Below are 19600 nucleotides of genomic sequence, written 5' to 3'. Positions count from 1 at the left end.
TCAAACTAAAATTAGAAAAAAATTGTATTAGTTCAGAAAAGGCAGTCACATCAGCACTTATAGGTTGTTTATTTTATAATAGAGATAAAGAATATTAATACATGCTAATATTAACTATATTAACAATGGAAGGGGAAAAATGAGTTTAAAATTTCTGTTTCCAAAGGCATCCTATTCTCAATCCTTCTAACTACATTATTAGTTGTGAATATTTTGTAAATACTCCGTAGTCTCTCAGATAACCAAAAAGAGTTTCCCTTTGACAACAGTGAAAACAGACTTGAAAAATGAAACAAAACAAACAAAAAAATACACCGAAAAACCTACAAAAAGTAAAAACAAAAAGACTTGCAAAAGTTAGGTGACATATATTCCATTCATGTATAAACTACACGATCACTTTTTTTTTTAAATATTTATTTAGTTCCTTTTTGTTGCTCTTGTTTTTTTATTGTTGTTGTAGCTGATGTCATCGTTGCTGGATAGGACAGAGAGAAATGGAGAGAGGAGGGGAAGACAGAGAAGGGGAGAGAAAGACAGACACCTGCCGACCTGCTTCACTGCTTGTGAAGTGACTGACTCCCCTGCAGGTGGGGAGCCGGGAGCTCGAACCGTGATCCTCATGCCGGTCCTTGCGCTTTGCGCCACATGCACTTAACCCGCTGCGCTACGGCCCGACTTCCTACACGATCACTTTTCTCTTCCCATCAGCATTACCACTGGGACCAGTGATAACTGGCCACCACTCACGGCAGGGGCCATATTTTCCTTTTGGTCGGACAGAGAAATTGAGAGAGGAGGAGAAGATAGAGAGAGACAGAAAGACACCTACAGACCTGGTTCACTATAATGAAGTGGGAAGCAGGGGCTTGAACCCACACACATGGGTGTGTGCTCAGCCAGGTGTGCCCTGGCCCAACCCCCACAATCACTCTTGCTAAGTGCTCACAGTACAAAGGACAAACTTCTTTGCCCATTGCTTTCGCATCTTTTGTGTGTAGTCCACGGGGCTTGACTGGTCTGGACCAACTTTTTCAGACAGTCAGAGGGATGACAGTACCAAAGCTTCCACCAGTGTGGTGGGGGCCAGGCTCAAACCTCATGGCCAAGCAAGCACACTCTCACATGACTGGTCTTACAGCCTTTGGCTCAGACTTACTCTTTCCTTTGATCAGTGGAATGTTCAAATTAACAGATTAGAAATGTACTCTCTAGCTAGGCTTACTCTATGAACATAACATCAACCTGGGCGGGCTGCTGCTTCCCCACGAGGCTGGCCCACCAGAAAGACAAAGATGAACCAGTCACTATAGACAATCTATAGGTGTAAAGCCAAAGAAGATACACCCATACAGTCCACAGATTCAAAGTAAGAAATCCACCCAAGCATTCTGTGAAATTTTTGTGGTTGACTGCTGTACAGCGTCAATGTCAAGATGCGCTAACAAGCACCTTACTCTGAAACAAGCACCCAGAATGAAAGGGGTTCCTATAATGCAGTATACTCAATCTTTGCTCCATTGAACACATTTCAGTCACTGGAGAGAAGAAAAAGGGAGGACGAGTATTAATAATATCTAAATGGGACAGGTATAGTTTTTTGTTTGTTCATTTGTTTTGTTTTGCCTGCAGGGTTATTGCTGAGGCTTGGTGCCTGCACTACGAATCCACTGCTCCTGAAGGTCACTTTTTCCCCATTTTCTTGCCCTTGTTGTTGTTGGATAGGACTGGGAGAAATCGAGAGAAGGGGATGACAGAGAGAGGGAGAGATATATAGACACCTGTAGACTTAATTTACCACTTGTGAAGTGACCACACTGCAAGGTGGGGAGCTGGGGGCTCGAACTGGGATCCTTACACTTAGCGCCATGTATGCTTAACCTGCTGTGCTACTGCCCAGCCCCCAAGGGTATAGTTTTAAAGTAAATGATAATCACTATCACTACTATTCCCTTTAAGAATCACATTAACACACTACATGGCTTATAGGCAGAACAGAAAGGTGTAAACTTTAATATTTATTTAAATAGGTATTCTTTTTATTTATTTATCTTTTTTAATCTTTATTTTATTTATTTATTCCCTTTTGTTGCCCTTGTTGTTTTATTGTAGTTATTATTATTGTTGTTGTTGTTGGATAGGACAGAGAGAAATGGAGAGAGGGAGGGGAAGACAGAGAGAAGGAGAGAAAGATAGACACCTGCGGACCTGCTTCACTGCCTGTGAAGCGACTCCCCTGCAGGTGGGGAGCCGGGGTTCGAACCAGGATCCTTATGCCGGTCCTTGTGCTTTGCGCCACCTGCGCTTAGCCCGCTGCACTACAGCCTGACTCCCTTTTTTTTATTTTTTATTTATAAAAAGGAAATACTGACTAAACCATAGGATAAGAGGGGTACAACTTCACACAATTCCCACCACCAGAACTCCACATCCTATCCCCTCCCAATAGCTTTCCTATTCTTTAACCCTCTGGGAGTATGGACCCAAGGTCCTTGTGGGATGCAGAAGGTGGAAGGTCTGGCTTCTGTAACTGCTTCCCTGCTGAACATGGGTGTTGACAGGTCAATTCATACTCCCAGCCTGCCTTTCATTTTCCCTAGTGGGAAAGGGCTCTGGGGAAGCAGAGCTCCAGGACACATTGGTGGGGCTGTCTGTCCAGGGAAGTCTGGCCGGCATCCTGCTATCATCTGGAACCTGGTAGCTGAAAAGAGAATTAACATACAAAGCCAAACAAATTGTTGACCAGTCATGGACCTAAAGGCTAGAATAGTACAGGTGAAGAGTTGGGGGGTGGGGGGAGCAGGAGTGTCTCTGTTCTGTAGATAGCTAGTAGGTTTATTTTAGTTATATTCCAAAGGGCCTGTGGCTATGCTAGGTTTTTTGTCTTTCTTTCTTTTTTTTTTTTTTCCTCTGAGCCAGAAATCTGATATGCTGGTGGATCTAAGTTATTGTCTGGGGAGATGATGTCATGGCTGGAAAAAGGACCAGAAAAGCTGGATCAGGGAAGAGAATAGCTCCCAAATATGGGAAATGTGTATAAATATTGTTGACTATAAACCCCATCGATCTGATGTGATCTGGGGCCCATATTCAGCTTAGGAGCCTATGTGACCTCTGCATCCCTGCAGATCTGAGCTCACTTTCTATGGTCATAAGTAGCTTGGAATGTTCCAAGCTGTCCCAGTATCAGGACCCATCTTCCTCAGGTGTTAACATAGAGTATATTGTCCAGCCTCCCTTTGGAGGATGGAACATTCTCTACCATTGTTGATCCAAGTTGAGGGCAAGGTCCTTAAATAGGTATTTCTAAGTTATGTAAATCTTTTTTTTTTTTTTAAAGTTTAAAACAGCAACAAATAATTGACCTTTTGTGGCGAGACATGTCTCTAAGCCTGGTACCAAATTTAGTTTCAGTTTTAAGGGTCTAAGAGGTTATACCACTGGATTTATCCTATACAAAAAGAAAAATTTATTTTGATGCCAAACACCTTTAAGTACCCTGTATGTTTATCTTATGATCAATGACTAGAAACAACAGGGCCCCCAAAAAAGTCTCTGCAAAATATAAAAAGTCAAAAAAAAATGATAATGATTTGTTTAATTCTGATGGACATCCATTTCAGATATGAAGTTGCTAATTACAGGCCACACTAAATCTCAAAAATAATTAGGCAACAGAAAGAAGGCACTATGTAAAATCAGAACATGAAAGTACATAACTACACATAAAAACTATTCACTAGGAAGATCAAAGTCAAAAGCAAGGAAAATGTGGGCCTTTGGAGATAATCACACTGCAGGTAGCTAGCTAAAATCATAAAATTATGAGAACATGTGTGCCTTCTATATCTGCCTTACACCAAAAATTTAAAAAAAAAACACTCTAACACCTTTTATTTTGTTAGGACGCTAGCAATAATCAATTTCTACTTTATTAGCACTTAAAACAATGAGAAAAATTAAGACATAGCAGATCTTTCAAGGTTCAGTACTCTTGTAGCTCAAGTAAGAAAACAAAAAAACACTGCCAATACAATATGAAAACTGCAAATTTTATCAATCAAAACAGACTATTTCTCTCTTCTCCCTGCAAATTTTTTTCCTTACTTTTATTTGATAGTACAGAAACTGAGAGACTGAGAGAGGAGATGAGATAGTCAGACACCTGCAACACTGCCTTATCTCGTATGAAACTCCTCCACCCCACAGATCAGGAGTGAGGGCTTGAAAGTAAGTCTATGTTCATGTCAATGTGTGTGTTTAACTGAATATACCACTATCCTGCCCCACCTCCTTTGTTTTTTGAATCAGAGTATTGTATCATGTCAGAAGTCAATAGCAAAGCAAAATATAATCTTCATTTTCAAGGATCATATAGATATAACTATTTTTTTATTTCTTTATTGGGAGACTAATATTTCATAGTCGACAGGAAATACAGTAGTTTGTGCATGCATAACATTTCTCAGTTTTCCACATAACAATACAAAAAAAAAATAAATAAATAAAGATATAACTAAAGTTAAAAGGTATTTCCCAGCCTGGGCTGGAGGACAAAATGATCCTGCTTGTTTGATGTCTCCCACAAGCACACAAACATCTACATGCTACACATATGTGCAGAGTCAACCCACAACGCAGCAATCAAGTTGAAAATCTGTTTCTAAATTGCACAGAAATATATTTGTTCTGCTTTATAGCTTAACTATTTGTTCTGTTTTATATCTTTTTTTCAGCCACCAGGTTCCAGATGCTACCACGATGTCAACCTGACTTCCCTGGTCAGATGATCTCACCAATGTGTCCTGGAGCCCAGCCTCCCCAGAGCCCCGCCCCACTAGAGAACGAGAGAGGCAGGCTGGGAGTGTGGATCCACCTGTCAAAGCCCATGTTCAGCAGGGAAGCAATTACAGAAGCCAGACCTTCCACCTTCTGCATGACCCTGGGTCCATACTCCCAGAGGGATAAATAGGAAAGCTATCAAGGAAGGGGATACGATACAGAGTTCCGGTGGTGAGAACTGAGTGAAATTGTACCCCTCTTATCCTATAGTCTTGTCAATATTTCCATTTTATAAATAATAATAAAATAAAATAAATTTTACAACGCTCTACTAGTTTCTCTTCCTAGACACCTCTTGTTCCACTTCAACTATGAGAAATAGAAACTTACCAATATCACTGGCAAATTCATAGACATGTGGCTTTTGCAGTAACCCTAACTGGCACATGCAGGTAAGGGCATTAAGGGCTTTCACAATAACAAATTCCTCAGCATCACTCAGACCTTGCTGGAGCAGGGGTTTGAGAATTGAGGAACTCTGCCAGCCAACATAGGCAGCAACACCTGAGGAGGAGAAGCAATTATATGGTCATTCTAAACATAACAGCATGAATACCAAAAGTAAAACAATAAAATTGAAGTATACTGAGCAGCCACCCAAGAGAAGAGAGCACACTTGCTAGCCAGAACAATCAAGGACAAACACCCATACCAAAGAAACTAAGAAAGTATGTAACTCCAAGGGGGGAGGAAGTCTATGAATGAAAAGAAAGAAACATATAAGTCCCCTAAAAAAAGGAGAATCAGACTGGTCTCAGATGGGCTTCAGTACAACAGAAACCAAAACAAAACTGTGGAAGAATTTCAAAGTAATGAGAGAACTCTTATATCACAGTCACCAGTAAAATAAGAGAACAAAAGTAAATCATCTTAAGGCATGCAAGCTCCATGCAGCCCTTTCATCTCCTTAGGATGTACTGCAGCAAAAAGAGTAAAAGAAAAAGTAGATAATACAAGTGGCAGACATAATTCTAGAGGAAAAGGATAACTAGCAAAGGCCTAGAAATCAATCAAACCAGATTAGAATAGCTAAAAAATAAAAGGGATCAAAAAAGAAAATAAAAAAGAGGTGGGGGAGGTGCCTCAGATGAACCGCTCCCTGGGTGCTGTTACACGCCTTGCCACATGCATGGCCAAAGTTCAAATCCTGGTGCCGGGGTGGCTCTGGTGCTGTGGTCTGACTACACGAAACAATGCACGTATGAGGCCCTAGCTAGTCAGAAAGAAAGGGGGAGAGGGAGGGAGGGAGGGAGGAAGGAAGTAAGGAAGGGAGGGAAGGAGGGAGGAGAAAGAGAAATGAAATAGATCACAAAAACAGATAAATCTGGAAGTTGTTTACTGGGTTGTCAGAAAACTTATGACGTGCTGTTTCTGTTTTTCTATGCAAAAATGTGCCATGACCTTTCTGGCAACCCAATATTACAGATAAGATGAAGACGCTGTATTACTTTCACCTCTAACATAAAAAAGAAAACACCCTTTTGAAATTCCAGGACAAAGAAAATAATTGTTCAAGATAGTAATGGTATCAATATCAAACTGTTCGATTTATCTGATAATTGGCAAAGAATTCTTGACCTTGATACTGTAACATTCTCATCAGTGATAAAGGACTCATGGTGTTAGAACTGTCACCTTCAGATTGCATGAAAATATCAGAGAGATTAATGCAAAAATTTAAAGATGAATTTAAAAACAAAAAAAATACATACCAACTATACTATCAAAAAAAGCCCCACGCAGATGCCAATCATTCTTATCATTTAGGAAAGTGATCATGTGGGACAATAAGACATCATTGGCTTTCTGACGTCCAAAAAATACACACAGCCGAGTTATTCCATTTTCCATTAAGGTTTGTTTCACAATATTTTCAGGGTCACTTAACAAAGTGACAACTTTCTGCTGAACCATTTCATGTAAGGCTTGGAGCTCTGAAAAACAAACAACAAAAAAAGAAGTATAGATCAGTTTCCTCCCATAAAAACATACAGACCCAGTCTTTTCTTACTCATCAGAGAAATAGAATGATTATAGGAAGTTTTTTTTTTTTAATTCCTTTATTTATTGGATAGAGACAGCCAGAAATTGAGAGGAAGGGGGAAATAGAGAGGGAGAGAGACAGAGAGACACCTGTAGCACTGCTTTACTGCTTGTGAAGCTTCCCTTCTGCTGGTGGGGACTGGGGGCTTGAACCCAGGTCCTTGAGTACTGTAATGTATGTACTAAGCCAGGTGAGCCACCACCCAACTATCCTTTAAGTAGAAATACCTAGAATGATTACAGACGCCGCCACAGAACGACTATAATCACTAGTGTTCTCCCTGCTCAAAGTTCTGAAGGACAGAGATGCTGAAATACAAACCGAAGAACACACCAGTAAGCCCATGCCGTCAACGTATGTCTACTATCCCACTAATTAAATCACTTTAACCATGAGACTCAAGGCTCAAGGAGAAACCCTGACTAGCACCAGAAAAGAAAGCACACTGTTGAGTGTCATTAATTTATAGAAACGCTTAAGAAGCAGCGTCCAGGATATAATCTGATGAGCGTGGGTAATGCTTTTAGGGAAAAAAAAAAAAATTAAAGGTTGGTTTACTGTATTTTAGAAAACCAGAAAATATACCAAAAAATATACTACATGTCCTGTGAAGTCTTTTTTTTAATATTTATATTTAATATTTATTTATTTTCCCTTTTGTTGCCCTTGTTTTTTATTGTTGTAGTTATCGTTGTTAGCTAGGAACGGAGAGAGAAATGGAGAGAGGAGGGGGAGACAGAGACAGAGAGGGGGAGAGAAAGACAGACACCTGCAGACCTGCTTCACCGCCTGTGAAGCGGCTCCCCTGCAGGTGGGGATCCGGGGGCTCGAACCGGGATCCTTATGCTGGTCCTTGCGCTTCGCTCCACGTCCTGTGAAGTCTTTACCTCATATAGCTGCTGCCTTCTTCTCTGACCTCTGATAGGTAAGTAAGTTACCTATTCATCCTCCCATTTTATTTAATTAGCTGTCTGGCCCTTCCTCAATCTAAACTCAGAAGAATGTGTCTTTGCTGTCTCATTCACTACTATGTACCTAGTTCTTTTAGCAGGCAAAGGATTGAATTTAATGCTTAACAATGACTCACTGGCTAAATTAATGAGGGCAGAGGTCACTGTTGGTATAGCAACTATCAAAAGTGATCTGATATGAAAAATTATGTTAACGTTAAAAAACTTTAACTTAAAAAACTTTTAATACCTAACTTCATTATCTAAAAGGTCCAATTACATATTACAGAATGAAAAGAAGTATTTGTTTTCTAAGTACTTCCATAAAAAAAAAAATCCCTATGCAAATTTAAAATTCTCTCATTGTCTTCAACTCCAAATACTATATTGTTTAAAACTGATAACATTTTAACAAGTAAGGAAGTCATTATACTTATCTACAGCATAAAAATCCAAGAACTATTATTTCTCTCACAAAAGCTTTCCCATACAGGTGGGGATGGGGGCTCAAACCCGGCTCCTAACACACTGTTGTTACATGTGTGCTCAACCAGGTGTGCCACAGCCCAGCCCAGAACTATATTTCTCAAACCACGCTGAAATAGATCTCAGTATATTATTTACATCCAAATTTCTTACATGAGTAACATTAACTAAAAACCAGTAAAAAGTTGTGTGAAGGTAATGAACTAAAAGCAGGGATTACGAACTCAAGATATCTTACCATCCTCTCTGTTCCTTTACAATAAAAGATACGAGTTTCCATAGGTAAGTAGCATAATACGAAATAGCACAGTTTAAGATTGAGGACACTCAGAATATACTCACATAAGGACAAAAGGCTTAGGTTCATTAGCTATGATGTTTCCAATGTTTTTTCTTTTTTCTTATAAGAATTATATAATTCAGCTACCTTTACTGTTGACACAAGTCAATTCTGGCTGAAAAACAATTGAATTTAGAATCTGTGGTAGAAAGCTGATCATTTTCTCGTCAAATAGCAATATATAATAGAGAACATTCAGGTACCAGAGACCCTTCCCATCTGTGTATGTTCATCTTCCATTGAGATCACAAACAGGTTTTTTTTTTTTTGCACTGTTAGTAATTCATCCCTTTTAAATTAACAGAAAACCTGGAAGAGAAAAATCATACTACCTGTATCATAATTTCCATTGGGATGTGTAACTTCATCTATTTCTTCACTACTGGGATCATTTTCCATATTCAGATTTTTTAGCTGAACTAATTCCAGGAATCTTAAAGCTGTTTCTGCCAACAAAGCTATGTTTTCTATAATGCAAAGGGGGTAAATTATAATCATTATCATAAATCTTGGTAATGCTTATGACATATATGTGTTACATAAAAAACAGGACTTTCCAATTTAACACTTAATCTAATCAGATTTTCAGTTATAACTATCACCAAACTACTAGTTTCAATAATGAGTATATTTTCTTAAATAGAAAATAACCCAAAATACAGCACTGAAATCTACTGAGACCAAATAAAGCTTAGTTCTTCTACAAATAATCTTTTTTCAACACTATCTTGACACTGAATTAACAGAGAATCATTCACATTAAAGTAACAAACATACCAAGGGGCCAGAGAGAGGGCTCAGCAGTAGAGCACCTGCCTTCCCATAAGTGAGGCGCTGAGCTTGACGCCCTGATGCCACAAGAGGAACCAGAGGGGCTCTATGAACACTGGAATAGTGCTCTGGGCTTGCTGGCTCCTGCTCTTGCTCTCTCCCTCTCTCCCCCCATTCAGAAAACAGGCAGGGAGGCGACTCGGCAGTCAAGTACATGCATGAGACCCTGAATCAGATCTCCGGCTCTGCACTCAGTAAGAATAATAACCAATCAAAATGGGTTTTTGAATCGGACCCTGGATCAAATCTCTGCACATTACTAGTTTGCTGCATAAGCAATCTGAGCCAGTTTCTTCACAAGTAAAGGAGTCCTGTCTGTCTCAAATAGCCACTGCCAAATGGAATCAGGCACTATTTAACTGCTTTACCAGTGAAACTCTGAAGGTCTTAGTGAACCCAAGTGTGAGAGTGACAGACTTGTACAGGTGTCTCCATTTTCCTGCTCTTCCTGATAATAAGACGGATACTCTTTACCACAGTGAAAAAACAAAGCTACTATAATTTCTGCTGTCACATCCACTGCCAATGCTCTTGGATATACTTTCTTCTTTCTTTCCCTTTTAATCATTCCTGTCTAATCTTGTTCACTCACTTCAGCGCTTCTCAACATATGACCACATGGATCAAACAAGGGCTCTTTTCCTTCTTAGGAAGTGAACAGCGCTAACTCGAGTTCATTTTTTAATGGTTAACACGGTTCTATTATTATTTCTCTCTCTCTCTCTTTTTAGATATACAGCACCAAAGTTTTCTTCAATGTGGTGGGGAGCTGGGTTCAAACCTGGGGTGAATGTGGCAGAGTAGCACACTACCCAAGTGAGCTATTTCATCAACCAACTTCAGTTGGTTTTTAAAAACTGAAGAGAGAGAGGAGAAAGAGAGAGGAGGGAGCGAGGGGGGAGGGAGAGAGAGCGAGAAAGATCATCACTCAGCTCTAGCTTATGGTGGTGCCTGCCTAGATTTTAGACCTGAGTCTCTGGGGCCTCAGGCATGTAAATTCTGTACTAGAACACTTAGGAGTCCCCCACCTCCCCCTTTTTTTTTAACTTTTAGAGTTCAGATGCCTCAGTAGTTGAGATTTCTGAGTTTATCAAATGCAGTGATTCTCTTCATCATGCTGACTTCCCACCCCTGCCATGTTCAACACTGTTCAGAATAGTATAAAGTTTCCCTCTAAGTAAGCAAGATGCCAAGGTCCTTGTCAAGTCAATTCACTCTTAAGATGGGGCAAATGATGGATCATACTCTGACAAGTCAAATTCTTGATGATTATGTCCACATTAAAGAACATACTTTTATGAGGAAGCAATCTCTTTCTTCCTTGGGCACCACTAAAGTCTGAGTGGTATACTTAGTACTGTAAAATGTACTTGTTTTAGCCCTTTTACATAATAAGGTATGAATTTACACCAATGTATGAGTGAAAAAAGAATACTGTAAAAGATGGAACCAAGAGCAGAAGATACCCTGACACAGAGGTAAGTTTTTCAATAAAGAACAGCTGCTACTCTTACTATCATAAACAGAATATCAATACAGTAGACCTTTGAACAACACGAGTCAGAAGTACAGCTAAAAATCTGAGTATAACTTAAGTCATCCCTTCCTATCTTTGTCCCATATCCAGAAGTTGACTGATCTGTGAAGGCTCAACAGGATGACTGAAAAAAACAATTCACATATAACTGGACCCATGAAGTTCAAATTCATGTTGTCCAACGGTCAACTCCATGTTTACATAGCATTACATATCCTACTTAACGTAACTGAGAGATTAAGAAATACCAAGCAAATATAACTTGTGAAGCTCCAAATAGTGATAAAGCATGCTTTTTAAAAACTATAAGCATTTCTTCTGTTTCACCTAGCTCACTGATTTGTCAACTGAATTGTTTTGCTACAAATGATAAACTATGGTGTGACTGACCTAGCTCTTCTAGACCTGAAGTTGGCACCTATGTGGTTACAAAGAATCAGAAGAACAAGGGAGATAGTACAGTGGCTGAAGAAAATGTTTGAGGTCCTTAAATCCCAAGTTCAATCTCCACACTACAGACAGATTTTAAAGGGAATGAGCTAACAAGTATCCTCCCCCAAAGTCACAATATCATCACCATGCATTTTATGTGCTATTTGCAAAGGCTGCAAAACATAACTCCAATTTCTAAGAGAAATTTTAGAAATAAATTATGGAATTATGCAAATATTGCAATGGCATTTTCCATGCAGAAATAAGCACTTGAATTAATTTCAAGAGCTAAAAAGATAAATCTGTATCACCTGATTTTATACATGAGAATTATAAGTGAAACATCAAAAAGAATCACTCTTCCTAAGCATAGCAATTGAAGGGCCTTAAAAATAACAAGTTAAGCTAGGTTCTTTCAACACAAAATTACCCAGCAAATTAAATTTTTCAACAGTAATAGACTGCTATTTCCTAAAACATGTATAAATATATTTATTCAGAGAGACTATAAAGGCCTACAGACACTAGATCACATGAGTATAGCGATTAACCTTACTCCAAATTAAATGCAATACTCCTGATAAAGCCATCAGATTCTAGGGCTGGGAAGATAGCATAATGGTTATGCAAAAAGAATTTCAAGCTTGAGGCACCAAAGATTTCAGATTTAATCCCCAATACCACCAGAAGCCAGAACTAAGCAGTACTATGGCAATAAATAAGTAAATAAATTTGTTTTATATGCTTTTCAACTGATAATTCTGATCACTTCAAAAATGAGAGTGACAGACAAAGGATGAGTTCCAAAAATACAGGCACATAATGCAAGGAGCAAAGTTCACTTCTGGAATTCCTAAAGAAATCATCAGAAAAACAACAGATATTATAGTCACCAACTTCAAAATATGAGTGGCTATCACGTGGACAATGAATTCTTACCAGCATAGGCTAGTCTAACAATTGTAGCATCGTCTTGGGCCAAATGTGCTATGCCTGGTAAAATATATTCTGGATAGATGTTGATGTCGTTTCGAGGAACCTCTTTGACAAGAGCAAGAACTTTGGTCAATGTTCTCAGTGCTTCAGCTCTCACTCTAGGAACAGAATCATTGCTGAAGTGCAAAAGATACGGAGTAATACGATCCAGAAGAATTTCCACACTCAATCTTGGAGCCAGATGGAGAATAAGTTCCAAAGCAGCAAGTTTGGAGTCACAGTACTTAAGGGTCTGTAGACAGGATGTTATAACAGACACTAAGATAACGAGTCCGTTTTCCTTAGGCTCTCCTTCTGTCTTTTCTGACAGATCATGTCCACAGAGATTGTGAATAATGTTGCCCAAATCCTTCCGTATAACCAGGATACGCTCATCTGCAGAAAGAAATGTTTCTTTGGCAAACTGGGCCATATAGGGCTGAAGAAAAGTGTAAAATATTTCAGGAAATGCATTGCCACGCTGCTGCTTTAAGTAGTCTTCTGCCTCTAAACGTTTTTCTGGCTCACGGTGAATCATCTGAGTTACCTATACAGAGGGATGAAAGGGAGTAAAAAATAGACTTGAGGACCATGAATTAAAGCAGATGAAAGCTGTAAGAGCAACTTTACACGTAAAGGATTTCCAAAGTAATGCTCACGATTTTCAAGGTTTACCTTTCACACTTCAGAACTCAACTACTGAGTAATATGTGACTACGATGTACTAGCAACAGGAAATTACATAATTACCACAAATATAGCAGATGGTTGAGACACATAAAGAGATGGTCTACTCTGTTCAACACTCCCTGTTATGGTAGCAAGTCATGCAGTGTCGCCTAGAACTCAAGCATTCTTAAACATTTTTATGCAAGACATATAACTGATGTGCAAATGAAATTATACACAACTTGGAAAAGACTGAGAATTTCTGAAATTGATTTACATATTAGGTTCTGCTTTAGAGTTATATTACAAGTTCAAGGGAATGCACGGTTTAAGTACAGCGATAAGAGTTAGCCAAAAAGGAATCAGTGATTCAAACATTTCAAGTAGTGTAAAAGGGATGTTACATTCTGAAAGTACTAGAAATGCTATACTTGATTTAAACTGATCCTACGTTTCCTAATACAGATAATTTACTTGCAATATAGGATAGTTTATGTTTTCATAATATATCTAATTATTTGAAATATGTTTACATTCTAGATAGGAGTTAAGACTGAATTTAGAGCAAATATACCATAAATAAGGAAAAGTAATTTAATAGAATTACTTTTATATCTGGACTAAACCTTAAGAATTAGTCAAATTCATGCCTTTCACAGTTAAGAAAATATAGGCCCAATTCACGGGCTACATGTCAATGTAATATGACAAGTTAGTGCCATTCCTTAAGACAAACCAGTCAGGTATGCTAGCTCCTAATCTAGAGAAAACTCACTGAGTCTGAGCTTAAATGGTTTCCTCTGAAGCATCTTATTTCTTTTTAAAACATGTGCCACTTATAAGGAAAATTAAAGTACATTATAGATTTCCCTACCTACTAAAAACTATGTTTAAAATGTCTTAACTTTTGTCTGATTTAGTTACTGCCAAAAGCATATTAAAAAGCTTTTGTGACTTCTCACAGAATTCCTCACATCTGTTTGGTTAAACTAATTTTTAATTCTATTGCTCTCCATTCAGTTATTCTCAAGATTAAGACTTAAAAAAAAAAAGTGGGAGTCAGGCGGTAACGCAGTGGGTTAATATTCCAAAGTGATAATACAATATTACTTAAAACTTTGTGGCAAATATTCATAGCATAGTTACCAATTCTCGAATACTGCGATCTTCAATTTTATTCAGCACTTGTTCAGGGAAAAATTGCCCATTTCTATAAGCCAAAAGTTGAGAGAGATCAAACAGCGGTACGCCCTCGGTAAAAAGTTCAGCTATTACACAACCTGGAAACAGATACAATTCCCATTAAAAATGAAATGCAAAGTACTGTTAATATAGACCAGGAAGTCAGAGAACTCATAAAACTTAAAAACCCAAAATAAACTGAATTTAAAAAAACGTAATGTGATATACAACGACAACCAAGAGAGGGAAAATGTCTCCAGCTCAATTTCTAAAAATGCAAAATCAGAAACACCCAATCAATTTTTCTTCCTTATAAACTGTGAAGCAAAAAGGTATCTCTACATTCTCAGCAGGACAAAAATCACTATATAATACCCAGTGAACAAATCTTATAGAACCTTAGTAAGTTCATCGTACAGCATTCACAGCTGCTAGCCGCTGTGCCAAAAAGGTCACACTCCCTCCAATAGCCACATGGCTCCTGCACCTGCTCAGTCTTTGATCTTTGATCATGTCAAGGCCCTTCTTAACTGCACAGTTTAAACTTCACACCCACCACAACTACCCCAAATTCTTTGCTTAGCTGGTAGCGGGTTCCCTTTACCTGTGCTTTTTCCCCCAGAAACCACCACCAAAGCATTTCTTTTCTTTTTCTTTTTTGGATAGGACAGAGAGAAATGGAGAGAAGAGGGGAAGACAGAGGGAGAGAAAGACAGACACCTGCAGACCTGCTTCACCGCCTGTGAGGCGACTCCCCTGCAGGTGGGGGCCGGGGGCTCCAACCCAGATCCTTATGCCTGTCCTGGCACTTTGCACCTCATGTGCTTAACCCAATGTGCTACTGCCCAGCCCCCGCATTTCTTTTTTTAACCAGAGCACTGCTCAGTTTTAGTTTATGATGGTACAAGGGATTGAACCTGGGATTTTGGAGCTTCAGGCACGAGAGTGTCTTTATATAACCCTTATGCTATCTCCCCTGCCCCTCCAAATAATTTTTTAATAGAAACATTCTATTATAAACAAAAAGGTGAGACGGTAAGTGAACACACACCATTTAAAAGCTGGTAAAAAAAAATGAGTGGAGGCCTACAGACTAACAGTGTACCTACCAAGTGTCAGCTCCTGATTTTGACATAGTATATAAAATGTCGCCACTGGGTAAGTTGGGCTAAGGGTCCCTTGCTATTTTTGCAACCTTCTATGAGTCATTCAAAAATAAAATATATGGAAGTCAGGCAGTAGTGCAGTGGGTTAAGCGCACGTGGCACAAAGCTCAAGGACCTGCGGAAGGATCCCGTTCAAGCCCCCTGCTCCCCACCTGCAGGGGGGTCACTTCACAGGCGGTGAAGCAGGTCTGCAGGTGTCTGTCTTTCTCTCCCTTCTCTGTCTTCCCCTCCTCTCTCCATTTCTCTGTCCTATCCAACAACGACGACATCATTAATAACAACAATAACTACAACAACAATAAAAAGACAAGGGCAACAAAAGGGAAAATAAATAAAATTTTTTAAAAAATAGAATATAAGTAGATTTTTTTTTTTAATTACAAGAGACAGGGGAACCAGGAGATAGCTTACTATACACAAGGCTCTGGGTGTGAACCCCAGCACCACATGGGAGCACCACAGCATGGTGACGAGGTGCTGGGGCCTTTCACCTCCACTGACTCTCTCCTCTTGCCTGAAACAAAAATAATCAAGTGGAACCGGAGCAATAGAATCACTCCTATGCAGGGATGAGGTGCCACAAAAAGAAAAAAGGAAAAAAAAAAACTAAAAGAAAATCTTGTCAAAAGCTACCAATGTCAAAAAACAAACAAACAAAAAGTTGTGGAAATGTTTCAGATTTAAGGAAGTTAAAGAGACTCTGACAGGGAGTCCAGCGGTAGCACAGCGAGTTAAGCGCAGGTGGCACAAAGCACAAGGACCAGAGTAAGGATCCCAGTTCGAGCCCCCGGCTCCCCACCTGCAGGGGAGTTGCTTCACAGGCGGTGAAGCAGGTCTGCAGGTGTCTATCTTTCTCTCCCCGTCTTCCCCACCTCTCTCCATTTCTCTCTGTCCTATCCAACAACGACATCAATAATAACTACAACAATAAAACAACAAAAGGGAATAAATAAATATTAAAAAAAGAGAAAAAGGAAAAATGATCATAGGGCATGGTGTCATGTAGACTGACCACCTGTAACTCAATCAACTTACAACTTCTACAATGCCATTATGGGAAAGATGCTACTTCCCTGTGGGTCGACTTGCTCAAGCGGCCTCTACCATCGCCAAGTTCTTACTGTCACTCAGATCTCAGCTCAGATGTTCTTCCTTTTCAGAGGGGATTGCTCTGACCATTTAACCTCATCTACCAACCTCTGTCACAGCATTTATGAGTCGTCAGGTTGTCACAGAACTCTCTCCACTACAACACTGGCTCCATGAGAGGAAAAACTCTTGAGTCCGAGTCACAGCTATTCCCAACATGCGTACAACAGTGTTTTCTCACATGACACACACTCACATATCTACTCCATAAATGAATAAAAAGATCTCTGTCACCAAAACTATACCCCTATATTTGATGAAAAACAAAACATATTCTTCCCTCAAAGCAGCAGTCAGGAGTCATGGAGAAGACAAGAAGAAAAATAACATTCAAAATCCAAGGAGCCTAAATGAAGGTCCCAGGTTCAATCAATTTGGAAGTTAGATTCCCTCCCACCTCTTTCAAAAGAATGAGACCTACTTTAAGTTGTGTAGCTCTTTAGTCTGGAGAAACAAATGCAGTGTAAGAACTCTGTTGAAGTTTACAAAAACTTTAATTTGCACAAAAAGAATAGTAGACAGGGAAGATAGCATAATGGTTATGCAAACAGCTCTCATGCCTGAGGCTCCAAAGCCCCAGGTTCAATTCTCCACACATCCATAAGCCAGAGCTGAGCAGTGCTCTGGCAAAAAAAAAGTTTTTGACCCTGAAATGGTCGGTGGGGGAGACAGCATATGGTCCGGCAAAAAGACTTCTTTGGTGGGTGGGGGTATAGCATAATGGTTACGCAAACAGACTTTCATGCCTGAGGCTCTCAAGTCCCAGGATCAATCCCCCACACCGCCATAAGCCAGAGGCGAGCAGTGCTCTGGTAAAAATAAATTAATTAATTAAATAAAAAGACTTCCATGACTGAAGCATCAAAGGTCGCAAGTTCAATCCCTACCCACCCACCATAAGCTAGTGCTGAGGAATGCTCTGGTAAAAATATTAAAAACAAGCTTCCAGTTATTAGAAGTCATAGGGATATACAATATAACTAGTTATTAGTAATAGTATATGTTGCATATATTAAAATGTCTTATAAGAAAGAAAAATGAAACTATGCATGATGACAGATTTAACCAGACATACTATAGTAAATTTTTCAACTATAAAAAATGATTCCCTGGGGGCTGGGCAGTGGAGCACACAGCTGAACCAAGCACAAGGACTGGGTTCAGGTCCCTGCTCTCCACCTGAGGGGGGGGGGAGGCACTTTACAAGCAGGGCTTCATGAGTCTCTTTCTCCCTATTTCCCTCCCTCAATTTCTCGCTCTTATCAAATAAAGTAGAAAGAATAGATAATATTTTTTTAAATGATTCCCAGAAGCTAAAAAATGCTCACATAAAAAAAATTTAAGAAAATGCTCTAAAGAAAATACATCGAGATTAATTTGACATCTATGGAATTTAAAAGCTACATTTCCATGTTAGAGAGTTAATATGTGTGTGTGTGTATATGTATACATATAGACATATATATTCCTCCTTAGCATCTAACTCAAATAATACCTGCTGAAAAAATGTCCATTGCTCGCTTCAACTCTCCTCTTGTTCTCTGATTACTGTTTAAGTCTACAAGTGGAGTTGAAGGATCTCTCATGTATTCTAACTCTGTGGCAAACAGACCACCATCAACAAACCGCTCAGGAGCAATATAGCAAGTTCTCCTCCGAGAAGTGTCAAAGAAATAGTTGAAATCGGCTGGGTTGTCCTCTGGAAGATAGGTGGGCTTAAAACTGGCAAAATCAGTTAGAAGGACCCAATTCCAACTCGTGACCATTACGTTCTCAGTCTTGATGTCGCCATGGCGGACTCCAGATTTATGTGCTTGGTCCACAGCAGTCAGGACCTGGAAAGCAACCCAGCGCTTCTCAATGTTGTTTAAGAAAGGACGGGTACTGATGCGATCATAGAGGTTGTCTCGCACATACTGCCTGAAGAGCATGGCTGCTTTCTCAGATGCTTTCTCTGCTGCTTTCTGGAAAGGCAGACAGTTCTGCGCAGAATGAAGTCTGATTTTCAGCTCCTCCAGTTCTTGTTTATAGCTGGTTAAAGGCAATGTGGGGTCCTGAATGGCAAACACCTTCACAACCACCAGGCCTTCTCGGTGCTTAGCCCGAGCAACTTTGAAAAAACGAGTACTACCCAGGCTCTTGTCATATTCAAAGTCATGAATGTCTGAAAAATAACTCTCCACAGACAGAATTTGGGAAGGAGCAATGCCAGCAAGCTGATTCCCCATAATGGCAGGAAGCACGTTTAGGTCAGTAAGTTAGAATACACCTACAAGGGGGGAGGGGAATAAAAGCAGAAAAGAATAGTGAAACACCATTATTTACTTAGTCTTTTCAAAAATAAAAAAATAGATGTATACTTCTCTTCACCAAGAATTGTAGTCTTCTAAGCAGCCTCAGTTTTAGAATAACTTATCTAAAAATATTTTTTTATTTTATGTTATCTCAGAAGCCGAGTAATATTCACATACGCCACTTGATATTAAGCAGAAAATGATGGAATTAATGAGCGTTTACTATGCGTTCAGGATTACAGTTGCAGCTATGAAGGTCCCACCAGTACTATATGATACAATCTCTACAGGCTCAAGAAATACCTGTAACCCTAGATATGAGATACAAACACATTAAGAACTTCAAACTAAGAACCAGTTAACAACAAATAGTCACCGAACTTCTCAAAGGTCAGACGAATAAGAACAAACAGTATCAACCAGGATGGGGAGACATAGCATGATGGTTCTGCAAAAGACTCTCATGCCTGAAACTCGGAGGTTCCAGGTTCAATCCCCAGCACCATCATAAAACAGGCCTGAAGTGTGCTCTGGCCTCTCTCAGTATATCTCTCTCTCCCTCTCAAAAAAAATCAGTTGTCACCTGTCCCTTCCCACCCAACTAGAAAAAGCAAGTACGAATTGTGGAGTTTAAACTCCGGGAGGTATAATTTAAAGGGCACACTTGCAAACACAGCCCCGGGATTTCCCAGCTCCGGTTTTG

The 19600-nt window shown here is 39.5% G+C and overlaps 1 protein-coding gene across 2 annotated transcripts in view; it reads right to left on the bottom strand.

The window, feature by feature from the left end:
• Positions 1-19600, bottom strand: part of PIK3R4 (phosphoinositide-3-kinase regulatory subunit 4) — a 47521-nt gene that overhangs the window by 27411 nt on the left and 510 nt on the right. For both annotated transcript variants that reach the window (XR_009547104.1, XM_007529831.3), the window contains exons 2-7: positions 18099-18872; positions 14253-14386; positions 12402-12984; positions 8995-9129; positions 6555-6776; positions 5173-5346 (exon numbers count right to left, since the gene is read on the bottom strand). Coding sequence is in view for 1 of the 2 variants with exons in the window: in XM_007529831.3 (XP_007529893.1) it covers positions 5173-5346; positions 6555-6776; positions 8995-9129; positions 12402-12984; positions 14253-14386; positions 18099-18831 (1981 nt within the window). In the remaining variant the exon portion in view is untranslated. The remainder of the gene's footprint in view (positions 1-5172; positions 5347-6554; positions 6777-8994; positions 9130-12401; positions 12985-14252; positions 14387-18098; positions 18873-19600) is intronic.

The sequence above is a fragment of the Erinaceus europaeus genome, chromosome 21, assembly GCF_950295315.1.
Source record: "Erinaceus europaeus chromosome 21, mEriEur2.1, whole genome shotgun sequence".
NCBI classification, from domain to species: domain Eukaryota; kingdom Metazoa; phylum Chordata; class Mammalia; order Eulipotyphla; family Erinaceidae; genus Erinaceus; species Erinaceus europaeus.
Note: the sequence above shows the minus strand (reverse complement) of the source record. Positions and strands in the feature narration are given on the sequence as shown.